The sequence below is a fragment of the Equus quagga genome, chromosome 12 (assembly GCF_021613505.1).
Source record: "Equus quagga isolate Etosha38 chromosome 12, UCLA_HA_Equagga_1.0, whole genome shotgun sequence".
Lineage (NCBI taxonomy): Eukaryota > Metazoa > Chordata > Mammalia > Perissodactyla > Equidae > Equus > Equus quagga.
The window spans coordinates 24,933,860-24,952,656 of NC_060278.1; the positions used below are offsets into that span (position 1 = coordinate 24,933,860).

The 18,797-nt window shown below is 40.3% G+C and overlaps 1 protein-coding gene across 3 annotated transcripts; it reads right to left on the bottom strand.

Moving 5' to 3' along the window:
- Positions 1-523: 523 nt before the first annotated feature.
- Positions 524-18,794, bottom strand: ATP5F1C (ATP synthase F1 subunit gamma). 3 transcript variants are annotated; one of them, XM_046679597.1, is made up of 10 exons: positions 18,656-18,794; positions 10,521-10,555; positions 9,877-10,008; positions 7,269-7,473; positions 6,558-6,701; positions 6,369-6,433; positions 4,768-4,923; positions 4,218-4,314; positions 1,290-1,326; positions 524-671 (listed from the first exon to the last, which is right to left on the bottom strand). In XM_046679597.1, the coding sequence occupies exons 1-9, from the start codon at positions 18,709-18,711 to the stop codon at positions 1,320-1,322; spliced, it is 897 nt and encodes a 298-aa protein (XP_046535553.1). In that variant the 5' UTR covers positions 18,712-18,794; the 3' UTR covers positions 524-671; positions 1,290-1,319. The 3 variants fall into 3 exon arrangements, with proteins under 3 accessions (XP_046535553.1, XP_046535554.1, XP_046535555.1); XM_046679598.1 differs by lacking the exon at positions 1,290-1,326; XM_046679599.1 differs by lacking the exons at positions 524-671; positions 1,290-1,326 and having other exon boundaries at positions 4,214-4,314.
- Between the last annotated feature and the right edge of the window lie 3 nt (positions 18,795-18,797).

Consider the following 18,797-nt stretch of genomic DNA (forward strand, 5'->3'; position numbering starts at 1 on the left):
ACAGTGACTCCAATAGCATGTTTCCTCCATTGTGCTGGCTGTTCTTTGAAGGCGCAAAAGGATGGGAGCCTGGGCCGACGTTGTGACCTGTTGCCTCTTCCTTCCACCCCGACCCCAAAGAGGGCAGGCTTTTTAAGTTTGTAAGGATCTATAAAATCAGAAGAGCCCCTTCCATTATCTTCTTACCAAAAAACTTTAATAGGAGCAAGTTAATGTTTTTTTAAATGTTTTAACATCTCATTTTGAAAACTTAACTGTTGTTTTTTTTTTTAGATTTTTATTTTATTTTTTCCTTTTTCTCCCCAAAGTCCCCCAGTACATAGTTGTATATTCTTCGTTGTGGGTCCTTCTAGTTGTGGCATGTGGGACGCTGCCTCAGCGTGGTTTGATGAGCAGTGCCACGTCTGCGCCCAGGATTCGAACCAACGAAACACTGGGCCGCCTGCAGCGGAGCGCGCGAACTTAACCACTCGGCCACGGGGCCAGCCCCATCTGTTGTTCTTATATAATAAGAAGAGACTGATTTTTTTTTTATGGTAAGTTGTTTATTGTAAGATAATTTACAAATATCTTGCTGTCTTTAGTAATTTAAACAATGGACCAACAATTTCTTCTGACAGGACAGCAGTAACTTAAAAACAAAATCAGCCGGCTGAATTTTCCTTCTTTACCTGAAAAATACAGAACAAATAAAAATCAAACACTATTTTTTTGGGAAAGGATGTCAGGAGATAATAAATATTTCCGTGGGGTTTAAAGAACCGACTTTACATAATAAAATGTTACTCTACACTAGTGGTTCTCGAGTTTTGGTCTGGGGACTCTTTCATGGGGTCTGTGAGGGCAAAAGTATTTTCATAAGAATGATAGCTGCCTGTTTTTATTCTCATTCTCAAGAGTATACGGTGCAGTTTTCCAGAGTCTACATGACGTGCTCTATCAGAACAGAAGGAATACAGAAACAGGTGAGCATCTGGCTCTCTTTCCTTAGGTCAGACATCAAGGGGTCCGGAGACCCTAAGTCTGAGAACCACCCCTCTTCACTAGGCTATATTTAATATTTCAAAATAATGCCAATTCTCTAAGTTTATTTACTAAATCTAAGGGGAAAAAAAAGCCCCCCAGCATTACCCCTATGCTCCCATAGTTGGCTGCTGCTAAAAACGGGCCTGGCAATCTGAATCTCTCAGAGAACCAGGTTCACTGGTGCTGGACTAGCTTCAATCATAGCTGGCTGGGTTTCTTTTCTGAAGGGGTGTGGGGCGGGTTGTGAAGTGTTACCACTTTACCTCTCGTCTGAGGATGCAACTTGATTTTCATTACTCCCTGGTTATTGTATTAGAAGAAAAAGACAAACACAAAACAAGCCGGTCAAGAAGCAATCCATGCTAGTTAGTCATGTATAATTTCCAACTAAAAAAGTCCCTTTCCTCACCCGTTACCTTGAGTATATCACATAAATGCGTACCAAAATATTCCTTTAAAACAGATTCAATGACTGTTGTAAAAGTTACAGATTTCAATCTGGTTAGAAGCAGTAAAACCATGTTCATGCAAGTAAGCAAGACTTATGAAAGCATAATTTAAAACACCACTTTTTCTATCAATAGCATACAATATATTTTAAAATTTTAGCAACTAATACTTGGCACCTCAAATATTATGCTTTATCCATGCCTTTTATTACTAAACAGCCATAGTGTTCGTATTAAAGATGAAGGTTTTTTAACCAAAATAACGGACAGGTTACAGAGCATGCAAGTCCATTCACCTACACAGTCCAGCCTTGGGACGGCACAGCCAATTCTTTATAAAGGATTTAGACTACCTTTCCAGAAAGCGAAAACTAAATAGTCCGTTTCCAACTATTTGAATTCTCTTTACATTCTCAGTTTGTAAGACCCAATCTCCCTCTTCTCATTTCCCTCGATCTGACTACTTTTCAGTCCGGTTTCCCACATTCCTAACCAAGAAAGAGCCTGGTCCTCAATTCCGCAGAAGTCGTATCCTCAATTTATTTCCAGTATTCCTTTTTCAAGAGCAAAAAAAGGAGCCTTGGTTCTCTGGGTCTCACAGCCCCGGCACCTTCAGATGCAGCTCCTTCCCCCAGGCCTCCTCACACTTCCCGTCCGAGAAGAATCAGCTGAGCACTGGCAGGACTACACGGAGCAAGGAGGATAGGGAATAATCTATGTACTTAATCCTGGTGTCAGTCCCATGTCATAGATGACAAACTGAGTGGCAGACAGAATATCTGACCAAGTGACCAAGCTGGTCACCGGCAGGGCCACTCATCACAGCACTGTGCCCTGTGATGCCAACAGGGCAGGAGCGACCAGGCTCGGAGATGGGTTAGATTAACAAAGTCACGTGCAGAAAGCCAAATAAGAGAAGGAAGGATGCTGAGGGATGCAACTAACAACTACAGAAGGGTCTCGATCAGTTTTATTTGTCTCTCTCTGGCATTCTGCCCAGTTTCTATCCTTGACAGACAATACTTAAGGACCAATTTAAATGTCACCTTAGTGAAGAGCCTTTCCCTAATTCTTAAACATGGACCACGTTTTCACATACCCAATACAATGTTATTTCTCCCTCTGTAGAACTTCTACTTCTTAACATACTAATGACACATCATTCATTCACTGAACAAATATTTATGGAAGAAGTATGTGCCGGTGATGGGGCTACAAAGTGACTAAGACATGGTCCCTCCCAAGCTGCGGGAGTACACACGCAAATAAAATTCCTAATAAAACAGTGTAAGTGCTATAATAAGGGGAAGCACAGGATGCTAAAGAAGGGTACCCCACTCAAACCACGAAGGAGGGCTTCCTGGGAGAGAAGATCCCCCAGCTCAGCTAGGAGGATAAGAAGGATTCAGTCAGGTGAAGAGTCAAGGGTGCCAGGGTTAGAAATGAATGGCATTTCAGGCAAACACATGTGCCCCTGGGGGAAGGTGAAAAGAGCAATGTGGCTGAAGTTCAAGGAGGTGAGCAATGGTAATGGTAGGAGGCTAGACTAGCGTGTTGGTGGCCAGAAAATATAGACTTACATATATCAAGCTAAGCTGTTTCTTCAGGATTATGTAATACAGAATGGATTCTCTTTTTTTCCCTTAGCACTGTCATAAGGATTGGCAAAAGGCCAGATAGTCAATATTTTAGGCTTTCACATACTGTCTCTCTTTTAATGATCCTTTAAAAGTGTGAACCCATTCTTAGCTCCAGGCCAGTTTGCTGACCCCCCTTCGACTGCAATTTCTAATAGATCTAATACACTATGTCTTCCCCATGAAGGCCGTGAGCTGTTCGAGGGCAAATACCGTCCCCAAGACTTCGTCAGTGTCTAGCACAGGGCCTGGCACTTTAGGGGCACTCAGAAAGCATGTTCTTTATCAGGAGAGACTAAGAAGGATCTGCATTAAGTGGGCATCCAGGGGAAAGAGTCAAGGGATATTTAGAAGGTAAAATTTATAGAACTTGGTGACCAATTATAGTAGAAGATAAGAAAGAATGAGTCAAAGATAACTTACTATTTTATCTTTCATCACAATTATCTGCATATTTATCTTATCCTGTTAGAATGTAAATGCCTTGAAAGAAAGGATTGCATCCTTGAGCACTGTGCCTAGCAGTGTATTCTGCAGAGTGGGTGTTCAATTTAATAATTTTTTAAATAGAATTCCTATTATCTTAACCCTGGTTTCAGAAACATTAACATATCTAGACAAACAAGAAATTTTCCTGAGGAAAGTGGTATACTATCTCACGGTACTGATATAGAAACAATAATTAAAAAATTCCTGGACCCTACCACCATGCAGTGATTTACAGACTTATGTAAACCCAAACCCAGTCTTCTAAGTCACAAAGCTTGGTTTGGTTTATAATGCTTTGAGTTCCAAAGACAGATTTCATAAATGATACTGAATTATCCACATCCTATTCCTAATGCTTTAGGAAAGTGAAAGCTAGCAACACACTGATTTCTAAAAAGAAACTAAGCCTGAACGTTTCAGCTGGAACAATCAGAATGAACCAGAGGTCTCACTTTCACCAAACCCTTCTATCTTTCACCAAATACTTATATCCATTTAGCAAAGGATCATTTCATCTTTAACAGACAAAACAAAACTGAAAACTTTTAAATGTCCAAAGCTTAAGCTAGCAGACATAGATCAGAAACAACTCTGAAGGCGATCTACAATTACTCACAGAGCTGCAGCACCAGAGATGATTTCAATCAACTCCTTCGTGATGACAGCTTGGCGGGTGCGATTGAATGTCAAAGTCAGTTTGTCAATCATCTCAGCTACAAACAAAACAAAATGATTACACAACAAAATCTAAAACTAGAAAAGAATAATTTGTTCAGTAACTTACTCCTAGACGTATGTTGCTTAATTTAAAAATAAGACATTCTGTTTCTTTTTGGGTATCAAAATCGGTCTCTCAGAAAATCTTACAAAGATATTTTTATATATTCCATGAGATGCCTTTTCAAAGTACTCGCAAACTTACTGCCTACCAAGAAAGATATCCTGCCTTTAAGGCAGAGAATATTATTTTTCTATCTCATCAGATAAGAAAATTCAAGGAAAGAGACAGTAATTGGTCAAAAATGTCATAGAATCAGCAGAGCCCAGGACGAGGCCCCAGCTCTCCTGCTTCCTGGTCTACCGAGAGAATGCTAATGTTTCTGATGCGAGGGTCTTCACGCTACTCTCAGCAACAGAACTCTGCCAAGAGACCACTGTGTGCTTACAAGCGTTCTTGCTAGCGTTGTCCATGGCCGTCATCCGGGCACTCTGCTCACTCGTGGTGGATTCCTTTAGCGAATAGTAGATGATGTTGGCCAGACTGTATTCTTGGTAATTCTTCAGCACGTCAGCATCAATATCATCGTAGATACTCATGCTCTCTGTTAAAACAAGTGATATATTTCTTTGGAGTTATGTAGCTCAAAGAGCAGTTTAATCAAAAACAGCATACTAGCGTAAAAATCCTTTATCATCACAGAGCAGAAGTAAAGGTGAGGTAGGTTAAAAGACTCAGTTCTAACAGTTTCATCTATTTCCACACTGGATTATAGCAGATTTTCAGCAAACTGTAATATGTAAACGAAGCACGTGAAATTCCACTTTAAAGAACTTCACGACATTTCACGGTTGTGAAGTCCTCTGGACAGCATCGAGCAGAGTTCCTGGCACAAAGGCAGCAAACTCTCATTAAATGTTTTTTCAATAAAGAAATTAAGGAAAGAACTGAAACTAGTATAATGTAACAAAAATCCCAATTCTGCCATTTGATAATTGGAGACACCTGAAAGTGTCAGGCAGGAAAATGAGAGAGAGAAAGCTTTATAAGAACATGAAAGAGTGAGAGAATTAGAGGGTGATATGAATTTTAGTAATCACGTTCCAGAAATTTAGCAGCACACTTCAAAATTCACTCATGAAGGTAAGGTGGTGAGCTAGTACAGTATTTCATCCAACTTAAGGGGCTATGGGTTATAACCCCTATTTTATGTACCAATGAGAAAAAAATAACATAGCCAATTAAAAACATATGCCACTTGGGGGCTGGCCCCGTGGCCGAGTGGTTAAGTTCGTGCGTTCTGCTGCAGGCGGCCCAGTGTTTCATTGGTTCAAGTCCTGGGCAGCAGACACGGGACTGCTCATCAAGCCATGCTGAGGCTGCGTCCCGCATGCCACAGCTGGAGGGACCCACAACGAAGAATATACAACTATGTACTGGGGGGGCTTTCGGGAGTAAAAGGAAAAAAATAAAATCTTAAAAAAAAAAACAAAACATATGCCACTGACTGGGAGAAACATCCTAAATTCAGAGATGTTAAATGTAAAAAAGTGTACATCTTAGAATAAAAGAAATATAATATACAAAAGGGGAAAATGCCTTAGGAAAATAAAATCAGTTCCAGAATATTGTTTCTAGGATGCTTCACTGAGCAATGATGACTTTATTCAAACAGTAAAAGGAGAATTGAGTGGGTCAACGTAAATTAGTTGTGAACACTGTTCAAATCTCTATTCTAGAGCTTCTGATTGCACTGCGGTTAGGCAGAGTTCCCACACATGGACTGCAAAGCCAATTTCTAGCTAGGCTCTTCAAGCACTGAGAAAGCATGTCTAATTATGGCCCTCAATGGATATTTATTTATTTGTTCAATTAATGAAGGAATGGAGTAAGACTGTCAAACAATGAATGGATTATGATATGGAAGCCACTAATAGATGATAATAGACACAGTCTGAAATCATTTCGCTACCACAGAGACAGGCCATCCTGACAAACGAATCTCTTCCTTCCACCTGGAAAAGCACTTGTCATACAAAAACGAATTACCAGCACTTGCAATGGTGTCGAGGGAAAAGATGGGCTTTTCTTCCGTCTTGTAGGAGATGACAGACCTAGAAATGACAAAAGCAAATATAAATTTCAAAATGATAATTTTTAAACTGTTAAGTGGACATTTACTTATTTTAAAATATGAACGTAAACATAAAAAAGCTTTGATTTCTAAATTTTTCTTGCCTGAATCGATTAAAGATGATAGATCCCTCATCAAATTCATATCCAGAATTTAATAATTCCAGGGCAATGACCGACGCATCTCCAAAAGTAGGGGGTTTTCTTCCCACTTCTTTGAATGTCACCAGAAACTGGTCAGAGTGAGTCCTAAAAGAAAATCGAGAGACCACATAAAATAGCGTAGTGGAATACGTCTCCTGAAAGAGCACAGGGAACAAGGAAAACATATTCTCACTACGGATCAAGTTTAATTCTACGGGGAGAGGGGTCTTCACTGAATTAAACTGTTCCATGGATTCTCATGATTATTCCTTCTGCGCCTGCGAGGAACTGAGGACTGATATTCAGGCCTTTCTTGTCTCGTATTTCTCTAAGCTTTTATTTCCCTCCTTCCAACCCTAATTAACACCCGTCCATTTCTGACATTTCCAGGCTGTGACAGCTCCTCGGAGTCCTCACTGGTTTTCAATGTCAATAGCTTTGGATATTCCCATTGCATTCCGTCTATGGTTTGGAAGAAGTTCAAAAGACAAGCAGAAAACAGGGGAAATCTATATATTCTAATATTTCCTGGAAAAAATGAAACGAGAACAAAAACTTCTCTGTGAGTATAAAATAGGTAACAAAAAAGAGGACACATTGCTAAATTATCAAAGAAACTTCCATTTATTCATGCCTGCCCCTTTAAACATAAACAATCTATATTGAAATTACCTTTGAAGTATACCCCTGATTTTATCACCAACTCCAACAATCATAACTTCTTTCCCGGCTGCTGTGAGCGTGGCCACTTCACTCTTCATCTGCTTAGCAACCGAGGAATGAATAGCACCACAAAGCCCTCGATCTGAGGACACACCAATAAGGAGGTGTTTCTTCTTGTCTTCAGGCGCCTTAATATCAGCTTTTTCATACAGAGCTTAAAAATAAACAAAAGAATTTTTAATATGCAATTTATATTAAATATAGCAATTATCTCTAATTTACAAAAGTGTTGGCTGTTTTCAAAATGATGCATTTAAATTTAGGTGGCACTTGACTGATATAATCAAAAGTGTCTCAGTACTTATTCCATTTACAATCAGGATGAAAACAGTAAAGGTTTAAATCTTTACATGACAAAAGTTCCTAAGGGCCAACTAATGGCCAATTTATCTTAAATACTGACTAAAAGAAATCTCTATTACAATTAAAAACCTTGTAAAGAGGGCAGAGGTATAGAGGTACCAATTTATCTAGATATCAGACTTGGAATGAAAATCTTCAGTATTCAACCAAAAAAGCAAGAAGCAAATATTTACTGAGCTGCTCATATAATCTGCACATCAAGCTCTAATAAAAACTATTGATGTTAAAATAATGATACGGGGCTGGCCCCGTGGGCGAGTGGTTAAGTTCGCAGGCTCCGCTGCAGGCGGCCCAGTGTTTTGTTGGTTTGGATCCTGGGCGCCAACATGGCACTGCTCATCAGACCCCGCTGAGGCCCACATGCCACAACTAGAAGGACCCACAATGAAGAATATACAACTATGTACCGGGGGGCTTTGGGGAGAAAAAGGAAAAAACAAAATCTTTAAAAAAAAAAAAATAATGATGCCACTTTATTTTGGGGATTACTTTAACAACCTCACTTTGTTGGTCTAGTCCTCCAAGAGGCGGAGGCCAAGAGGGGATTAAACAAACACGGACTTTACCAGGGGAAATGGCTGTGAGAAAACAGGAAGGAATTCAGAAGAGCCATGCCACTACCATGCAGGTCTGACCCGGGGCAAGACGAGGGGAAGAAAGGCTTCCTGGACCACTGCGCAGTGTAAGGGCAGCGCAGCAAGGCTGCTGGGGAGCCCCAAGTCTCCCAAGAACACGGCTGCCTGAGGATCCTGCCTGCGCTCAGCTGCTGGCTGGGAGCACCTGTGGGAAGCAAGCCTGGGTGCAGACGCAGGACCGACTTCAGCAGCTGGTGCTCCCCGTGGTTGCAGGGTGCATCTCCATGGCTGCCACGTTCACCCATTTCAAGAAAATTCCTGCTATTACCTTTTTCGGTACAAAGCAGTGATTCTCAAATTTCAATACCCGAGGACCTCCCATAAAAAGCAGAGAGGAGGAAATACTTCACTGCAAAGTTCAGGGGAGGGGGAGAGTATTTCCTTTAAGTCTCTTTTTATGACTGTACTGCATAAAATGCCTGTTTTAAATATTTAAAATAATTACCCATTTTCTATTTAGCAATTAGTATTTCTTTTAGTTTGAAGGACTCAGAAGCCAACTGGCAGCCTTGACTTGAATTTTTAATATTTTACCACAAATACTCTAATCAGATACCTAAGCCAATTTCTTCATTAGACAATTCTGTGGCTATAGGCTTTTGGAAGAAACAAATTTATTACACATATTCATACCAGCAAGAGAGGTGAACAGTGAAATGACTTTTCCTTTTCACATGAACAGGCTGGAGAGTAATTTACCAACCGGCATTTACGGAGCCACCCCCAAAGTGCTCAGTATTGTGCCGGGCAGGGAACGGGACACAGGAGAGCAAACGGCTGGAGCTGGAAAGGAGTGCTAAACCCTAACCCAGCAGCTCTCCTCTATACCTGTCAGATGAAACTAAATATGGCATTTTCAAAGCAAGGAGCCACTTCCACTGAGGCCTAGTGCTCTATCATTTTCTCATGCAAAATTCTCTTTAGCAGTATAAATGAATGTTCAAAAAAAATATGGCAGAGCACAAGAAAACTATTGCACAAGGCAATTTACATTTAATACATACATTTTCTTCAATTTAGAAATAAGCAACTTTCGCCTTCTTTGCAGTTGATGTGTAAATATTCCACTCGTGTATTCAGGAGTCATAGCCCCGACTACTCAGTCAGCTCTCCACCGCAGGGTCCCACCTTCCCACCCCGCAGTCCTAAAATATCACCCCACACCACACAACCTAACAGGACGAAATCAAGCACCTGAGTCTGATGCACTGTTTCCAAGTTATGTTGACAGTATACTTAATGATCTGGGAACATTTCCAGAATGTTTTAGAAGTTAACATAGTTCCATACAGCGGTTAATCGATAGGTTTTGATGCCAAACCACATAGGTAAGTGACCTTGGGCAAGTGAGTTGAGTTCCAGGTGCTTCAGTTTTTCTCAACTGTAAAGCAGGGGCTCTAACAGCTCCTACCCTCATAGACTTGCTGTGAAAAACGAGCACGTGTCAAATATTCCAAAACAGACCTGTCATCACGCTAAGTGTTAAATAAAAGTCACGAGTGGCGATCCTCTTTATGTCAACAGCTCTTCGTGACTGGGGAATGACAGCCTTCTCTTACCCAGAGACCCTATTCCATACACTCGGGCTGGTTTCAGCTCCCTCTCGGCTCGGGCATATTTGGCTGCGGCTACCATTTTCATAGACTTGGTAATTTTCTGGATGTTTCTGATGGACTTCAGTCGCCTGGTAACTGAAAAACAGAAGTGCTGTGTTAAGAGAAAGGAGTCGTATTTTCATTTGTGAATTTATCAAAGTATTTTTCTGAACTGCAAGGGAGAATAATTAGCACTTAGACCATCAATTAACAGCATGATGCTAGACTAGGCTTAATGTTAGAACGAGCACTAATAAGGAACAAACCTAGCTGCTCCCGAGACAGGACGAGCAAGTGGAACAGCAGAGAGCAGTCAATTATGCATTTAAAACATTAAAGGGAACTGAAAATGGCCTTTAACCACGTATTCCATAACATTGCTATGGAATATTTGTTATACAAACAGTACAGTTTTCTCATCATTCTACAGACAATGAATCAGAACCACCACGTGTCACCTCACACTGGTCTTTTCCAAAACAAGTTCAATGCCCCACACATAGGCTGTTAGATTCATTTAGACCAAATATACAACGTGGCATATTTTTGAAAGAATTTTTGTCAAATTTTGGTTTTTCTTAAATTGTATATTGAGATAGAGTACTTACTATCTTTCAAAGTTGCCATATTTCGAACTTGGATCCTGAGAACAAAGGTTTTAAAAATATTTTAGTTGTTTGAAAAATAGCTCCATTAGACAAGAAAAACTTTCAAAGTTAACATATTTATTTAAAGAATGCCCCTAAAGAAACAATCTATCAAATATAGGACTCGGAATGTATATATATCTTTCTAAATTCCTTAATACTGATACGAAACCCTGTACCAAAGGCCTCGTCTTATTTGACCTCACACGCAAACCTTCCACTGAAGACACAATGGCATTTACACATGCTCTACGCCTTCCCCCATACCTTTGCCCATATTGTTTCCATGACAGAAAAGTCTTTCCCCTTGTAAGGCTCTCCAAGTACACTTAAAATCAAGGTCAGCCACCTCTAAAGAGCATTCCTTGACTTTGTCAGTTCACCAAAACCTTTTCAAATAACACTTCGGGTCAATTATACATTCCAACACGACCACATGTGTGAAAAGTTCAGTTTATTTAAACTGATCCTTAACTTTTCCAACTCAATTCAATAAACATTGACTAAGTAGCTGTTATGCTCCAGGACGTGGCTTCTGACCACAAAAAGCATACTATTATCTCATAAACAAGACTCATGAAGACTTAGATTTATATAAAATTTACGTTAAATATTTTTCTGGTCTTTAAAATTAAAGTGCCAATGCATAAAAGTCAAAATGATTTGACTTAAATGCAATGTTAGTGAAAGATAAACACAAGAGGACCCCCCGCCCTACTGGGGAAGACAACGTGTTACCAAATAAAGACGATCTTTCAGCCCTTAAGTCCATATAGAGCACCTGTGTTGGCCGGAATGCTCCACGGGAGCACTGAAGAGTCAGTCAATTTGTGCATAAAGAAGGAGGGTCTAAAGAGGGATCAGGAAGTAGTTTTGAAGCTGGAGACGCAGGTTGGGGTAATGAGTTTAAAGATGATTTTATAGGTAGCAGGGAAACAAAATGTTAATAAGCCCACAAATCAGCATAGTTTTTTAGTAAAGTATCCCAGATGGCGGTGAAAAGCACAAAATGAAATTGGAATATTGTTGACATGGAGACTGAATAAGGGGCTGCTGACGCTTCCAGACAAGAGGAAGCAAGAACCTGGACTAGGATGTTGGTAAAGCAAAAAGAGACTAAATCTGAGAGCAAGTTCCTAAGAGTAGAAAGGAAAACAATAAGAATGACCAAAAGGTTTCTAATTTAACAACCTGAGTGGACAGTGTTGTCATTAACCAAGACAGAAAAACTGGGTGGGGGTAATCTCCCTGGAAATAATGAATTTTGAATACGATATAGTTAAAAAGACCAAGGGACCAGGTGGAAATGTCCAATGGGTCTGGAAAACATGCGAGGTTTTGAGATTTGAGATACCAATTTGTAACTATTCGTAGACACGGTAGTTGATGCCAAAAAGAAAAAAAAAAAAAAACAAGAAGTACAATTAGACGCAGAAGGAATACTTCCTAATTCTTTGAGGCCAGCATTACCCTAATACCAAAACCAGATAAAGACATTATAAGAAATGAAAATTAGAGAACATTATCTCTCATGAACATAGATGCAAAAACCCTCAACAAAATATTAGCAAATTGAATCCAATAATGTATTAAAGAAAATTATACACCATGACCAAGTGGGATTTATTCCAGGTATGCAAGGCTGGTTCACCATTCAAAACTCAAATAATATAATCCATCATACCGAGTTAAAGAAGAAAAGTCATATGATCAATAGATACAGAAAAAGCATGTGACAAAATCTAACACTCATTCATGATAAAAATCTCACCAAATTAGGAATAGAAGAGAACTTCCCCAACTTGATAAAGAACATCTACAAAAAATTCTATGGTTTAATGGTGAGAAACTAGAAGCTTTCCCTCTAAGATTGGGAACAAGACAAAAACGTCCTCTTTGACCACTCCTATTCCTCATCGTACTGGAAGTCCTAACTAATAGGATAACAAAAGGGAATAAAAGGTGTACAGACTTGGGAAAGAAGAAATAAAGTTGTCTTTGTTCACAGATGACATGATTGTCTATGTAGAAAATCTCAAAGAATAGGTAAAAAGCACCCCTGCTGGAACTCATAACCAATTATAGTAAAGTTGCAGGATACAAGGTTAGTATATACAAAAGTCAACTGCTTTATTTATACCAGCTATGAACATTAGAATTTCAAGTTAAAAAAACACCAACATGGGGGGCCAGCCCAGTGGCGCAGTGGTTAAGTTCGCACATTCCGCTTCTCGGCAGCCCGGGGTTCACCGGTTCGGATCCCGGGTGCGGACATGGCACCGCTTGGCATGCCATGCTGTGGTAGGTGTCCCACATATAAAAAGTAGAGGAAGATGGGCACGTTGCTAGCTCAGGGCCAGGCTTCCTCAGCAAAAAGAGGAGGACTGGCAGTAGTTAGCTCAGGGCTAATCTTCCTCAAAAAAAAAGGAGAAAAAACCACCAACATAGAAGTGTAGAAGTAAAAATGGTTAAGATGGTAAATTACATGTTATGTACATTTTACCACAATAAAAAGACACACACACAAAGACTTACGTATAAATCTAACAAAATATGTACAAGATCTATATGAGGAAAACTACAAAACTGATGAAAGAAATTAAAGATCTAGATAATGGAGAGAGGTTCCAGATTCATGGATAGGAAGACTCAGTGCTGCTAAGATGTCAGTTCTTCCCAACTTGATCTCTAGACTGAATAACAATTCCAATCAAATGTCAGCAAGTTAGTTTGTAGATATCAATAAACTGAGTTTAACATTTATACAGAACGGCCAAACACTCAGAATAGGTAACACAATATTGAAAAAGAAGAGCAAAGCCAGGGAACTGCCAACGTCTGATTTCAAGACTTACGATAAAGTTATAGTCATCAAGACAGTGTGGTACTGGCCAAAGAATGGACAAGTAGATCAACGGAACAGAACAGTGAGCCCAGAAATAGACCCACACAAATACAATCAACCAGGGGCCAGCAGTGTGCTCTGCTTCAGTGGCCCAGGGTTTTGCCGGTTTGGATCCTGGATGTGGCCCTAACACCGCTCATCAAGCCATGCTGAGGCAGTGACTCACATAGCAGAACTACAAGCACCTACAACTAGGATATACAACTATGTCCTGGGGGGCTTTGAGGAGAATAAAAATAAATAAATAAATAAATAAGAAGATTGGCAACAGATGTCAACTCAGGGTCAATCTTTAAAAAAAAAAAAAGTCTGATGTTTGATAAAGGAGCAGAGGTAACTGAATGGAGAAAGCATACTCTTTTCTACCAAATGGTGTGGGAACATTGGACATCCTTATGCAAAATTAATCTGAACAATGATCCTACATCTTTCACAAAAATTAACTCAAAATGAATCATGGATTTAAATATAACACACAAAACTATAAAACTTCTACAGGATACCACAGGAGGAAATCTAGGTGCCTTGGGTTTGGCTATGAGTTTTTAGATAAAAGACCAAAAGGATGATCCATAAAAAAAAAGTGATAAGCTAGACTTTCTTGGTTTTAAAAACCCCTGCTGTGCAGAAGACACACTTAAGAGAATGAAAACACAAGCCACACGGTGGGAAAAATATATATCTGATAAAGGACTGTTATCCAAAATACAGAAAGAACTCTTAAAACTCGACAATAAGAAAACAAACACCACAAGTTAAAATGAGCAAAAGATAACATGTACCTCACCAAAGAAGATATACAGATGGCAAGTAAGCATATAAAAAGATGCTCGACATCCATGTCATTAGGGAATTGCAAATTAACACAATGAGATATCACTACAAACCTATAAGAATGCCTAAAATTTTAAAGAATACCAAACGATGACAATGATGTGGAGCACCAGGAACTCTCAGCGATTGACAGTGGGAATGCAAAATGGTACGGCTACTTTGGAAGATGGTCTGGCAGTTTGCTACACACCTAAAGACAGTCTTAATACATGATCCAGCAGCATGGTCCTAGGAATTTACCCAACAGAGCTGAAAACATGTCTAGACAAAAACCTGCACATGAATGTTTACAGCAGCTTTATTCACGATTGCTAAAACTGGAAGCCACCAAGATGTCCTTCAATATGCGAATGAATGGATAAACAAACTGGTACATCCATTCAATGGAGTATTACGCACTCAGCAATAAAAATAAATGAGCTATCAAGCTACAAAAAGACATGGAGGTGCCTAAACTGCATATTGCTAAGCAAAAGCCGCCAATCTGAAAAGGCTATACACTGTCTCATTCCAACTATATGACATTCCAGAAAAGACAAACTATACCAAGAGTAAAAAGATCAGTGCTTGCCAGGCTTTTGGGGAAGAGATTTTTAGGGCAATGAAACTATTCTGTATGACACTGTAATGGAAAATACATGTCATTATGCATTTGTCAAAACCCATAGGACTGTATACCAAAAGAGGGACCTTAATGAAACTATGCACATTAGTTAATAATGTATCAATACTGGTTCATTAATTGTAGTACATATACCACACCAACGCAAGATTTTAACTGGGGAAACTGTCCAGAGAGGGTGTGGGTACATGCAATGCTCTGTACTATATGCTCAATTTTTCTAAAAATCTAAAACTGTACTAGAAAATAAAGTCTATTATTAATAACTTAAAAAATGCAGGTTATGAAATGTTATATGATCCCATTTTTGTGATTATATGTATTTATCTGCATAAAAATGAGTCTGAAAGGTCATAACTGAAAAAGTTATTTTCAAAAATCTTCATTTATATATCTCACTACTGGTTTTTCTCAGCCATCGAGAAAGAAAAATAAAGAAAATAAGAGGGAAACTATATGGAAAATAGTAGGTTTGGTTATAAGAATGGATCCACTAAAGGAAAAGATAAAAGCTGTCGATACTGACAAACTGCTATTGCAGATACAGACTTATCTGACAACCATCACTCTATTAACAGTTTTTTCATAATGGAACTTGAAAAGTAACACCACGTTCTGGACGATTTTCCTTTTTTGGTATAATGAATTTTTCACCCCAAAATTTATAGACTATAAGGAGTGACATTTGGACATTATGGTTTTAGGCAGACACTCCAATTTAACTGACACAAGCTTCTAGTCAGAGAACATCATATGGAACAAATTTGAATTGCATGCCATAATTGGACGAACTCAGAATGTTTTGGTTTCCATAAGGATCCCAAGTGAGAGGAACGAAGAGAGAGGGTCTTTTGTGATTCTTTATGCTGTGCACTTGCCGTAATTCCCCCTTTCTGAAGCACTCTCATGCTTAGCCTTCATTTAGTTCTAAAGATGTCTATGCATGTTACAACTTTATTTTTTAAGTACCATTTGAGTACAAAATAACCATGAGTTGATCCAAACTCCTTAGGCAGAGCCTGCTCTATTCAATATACAATTTTTGCAAACGAAAAGATAAACAAAGTTCTGAATCAGCTGTATGCTCTGGAAAACTGCATCGTGTCCTGAGAAATCCTCAGAAGATGATTTGAAAACCAGAAACGTAGTAAATACGGTGGGTGGAAAAACACACAGATGGTGGATTATCATTATCTACTATGATCATACAGCATTGTTAGAAAAGCTGGAGAAGGCAGTGGAGGAGTGAGTCAGAGAGGTTGCTAGATGAATGATTTATCACCAAAGAAATTACAGGCAGCTTGAAAGAATTTTAAGGAGAGTATAATGCGGTAAAATATAAAAATTAAGGAGGACACAGCATCTGCTAATTCTTCCTTTTCAGTGTATATATAGTTCAATTATGGCCACCAGTCTCCTATTATAAAATAGTTCTATTTTAGAGAATGCGGAAAACTAAGCCAAATATATTTTCTCCCGATTTGAAGACAGAAAAATCAGAGACTCTTCCCCCAAATTTCTTATTTCCATTTTCTTAAATACTACTTCTTAAAGAACACGTTTAATTTCCAAAACTTTAGGGTATTTTACTGATACCCTAAACAACAATTAAAACAATTTCACTGCGATGTCATTAAGCCTAATGTTTAATGTTAATAGGCCACCCCCCCCGAAACAAAAACTGTTAACAATAACAAATCACACTTTTAAAAGCTCTCAATGACCAAAACAGAACCAAGGAAATGCTTCTTCATGGTTCTGTAAAGGCAAAGGTATTTTTCTCCTCTTTCAAGCTAATTCTGTGGCGTGTGAAACATTAAGATGGTTTCAATTTCTGAATTTAAACGGCATTTAAATGAATGGGAAGCGAAAGGACAGAAGAGGTGGGAAAGACATCAGACACTGTGAAAATGCCTTGCACAGTGGAACACTGATGTCTGATGAATATTCATAACCTACTAATTTAAAACTAACATTCCAAAGAGATTAAGGTCAGGACCATGACCTTTATTGGCTGAAGGAGGTTCCAATTTAGGCCCCTATTGGTAGGTGTCTCAGATTCAGAGGGAGCTTCTATTTAAAACAATTCTTTATTGGAAGATCTTCAAATTGTCTAACAGGACAGGACAGACCTAACATCTAACATCTAACAGGATGTTTGAAAAAAGTTATTTCTACAATTTTATATAAAATATTTTGTCCTCGTTTCAGAAACTCTTTCCATTTTTTAAAGATCAACTTGGATACCACTTAAGGGTCTAAAAACACCGACAGGTAATGTTAATGCACAGCAAGATGGGAAGGAAGGAAGGAAGGAGAGCTGATGTGAGCTGAGCACCACTGCATGCATGCCAGGAACAGTCCCGCAAAGCTCACTAGGACCATGTCTTTTTGTTTACCATCACGTTTTAGCACTTTCCACAGTGCCAACTTGTGGCAGGGCAGGCACTCAAAAAATGTCTGCTGAGCTCTTAAGAAACGGTACAACCTGCCATTCAACTAAGGCGACTTCTTCATTCCCACGAAGACTCTTTTTCAATATTAGAAGAAGGAAAAAAAACTGACTTCCAACCCAAATCCACCAACATTTTTATGTAGGAACTTCACATTTAATTACCTCATTACCCTGAAAATTCTGTCTTGTTATTAATTCTTTGCTTAATAAAAAAGGTGCCTATTTCAATTAGTCCCTTCGCATATATTAGGATACAAAAATCTAGATCAGTGCTGTAGCTCCTTAGAATTCTCCCTTACTGTAAAACCAGGGAATTGCTACACACAGCCTCTCACTATTAATCCCCTTAGCACTGCGTCTGAAATTCTCCCAGACTCTGTCTAGCTTCAAGACATTTCATCCTATTATATCACCCACAAACCAACTTTAATCTGCTCATTCCTAGCCCTTCTTATAAGCAATTTTTCTCAGGGATCCATGTTTAAAATCTTTAAAACTGGGATGGCAGTTCACAGATGACACTTCAAAAGTCCCTCGATCTCCTCCGGGGGACCTGGGGACGACTTCATGACCTTGCAGGGCTACTGCTTCAGCATTATGGTTTCAAGACAGTCTTGAGTGTCTTTCCCTTCCTCGCCGACAGACAGATTGTTAAGATCCCTTTTGCAGCCCACGAGGGCACTCATTTTAGTCGCCAATGTCCAGCAAAGCGCCTGCCCCATCCTTGGCCCCGACCGCACGTTAGAGCGGGATCGCAGAGCTCTTAAAGGGTCCCTGCGCTCTGCACTAACGCAGCCCAGCCCTGGATGGAGGGTTTCAAAGGGCGTCAAGGACAGAAAGCACAACTTAACCTTCCCCGAGACCTTGGTCCTCCGCTCCCCCTCCCTTTCGGGCCCAGGCAAAGGCTCTAGCATCCTCGCTGCCTGGCACGCTGCAAGCTCCCTAAGTAGTAATGAGCTGAACAAATCCAAGACCGCCCTGAAATCCATTCGGACCAAGGTCTCGACCCCGGGGTCCAAGGCGAGCGGCCCTCGTACCCCTCCCCCCGCCCCGGCTCACGGACGTGGCGCGACCTTGCTGTCCCTCCAGCCCCTCTGCGCGCCCTTCCCGGCTCCGAGGCGCTTCCTGCAGCCCGGCCACCCGGGGCCTCCAGGGGCCTCCAGGGACGGAGGCCCGGCCGGCCCTGCGACCCCCCGTTCCGCCCACTCGCCTCCGCCCGCTTCCCCTTCCCCCTGACCGATCTCTTCCATCCCTCCGGTTCCCCCCGCAAGCTGCCATACCATTGCGGCTGCACGGCCAAGGCCGACAGCCCAGCGACACCCGCCCGAGAGAACATGGTGCTACCGGCCCCGCTGAAGGTCGGTCAGACAGGCCGCACCGCGCAGGCGCGGAAGCTTCCCCGTGCGCCCCTCCCGCCCCGCT

What these genes read in the sequence shown, in the direction of transcription:
- ATP5F1C (XM_046679597.1), bottom strand. Translation starts at nt 18,711, where the DNA reads ATGTTCTCTCGGGCGGGTGTCGCTGGGCTGTCGGCCTTGGCCGTGCAG. An exon ending in ATCAGGGGTATACTTCAAAG is followed by an intron (nt 6,702 to 7,268) that starts GTAATTTCAATA and finishes ATTTTCTTTTAG; the next exon opens with GACTCACTCTGACCAGTTTC. An exon ending in CAACGCTAGCAAGAACGCTT is followed by an intron (nt 4,315 to 4,767) that starts GTAAGCACACAG and finishes TTTTGTTTGTAG; the next exon opens with CTGAGATGATTGACAAACTG.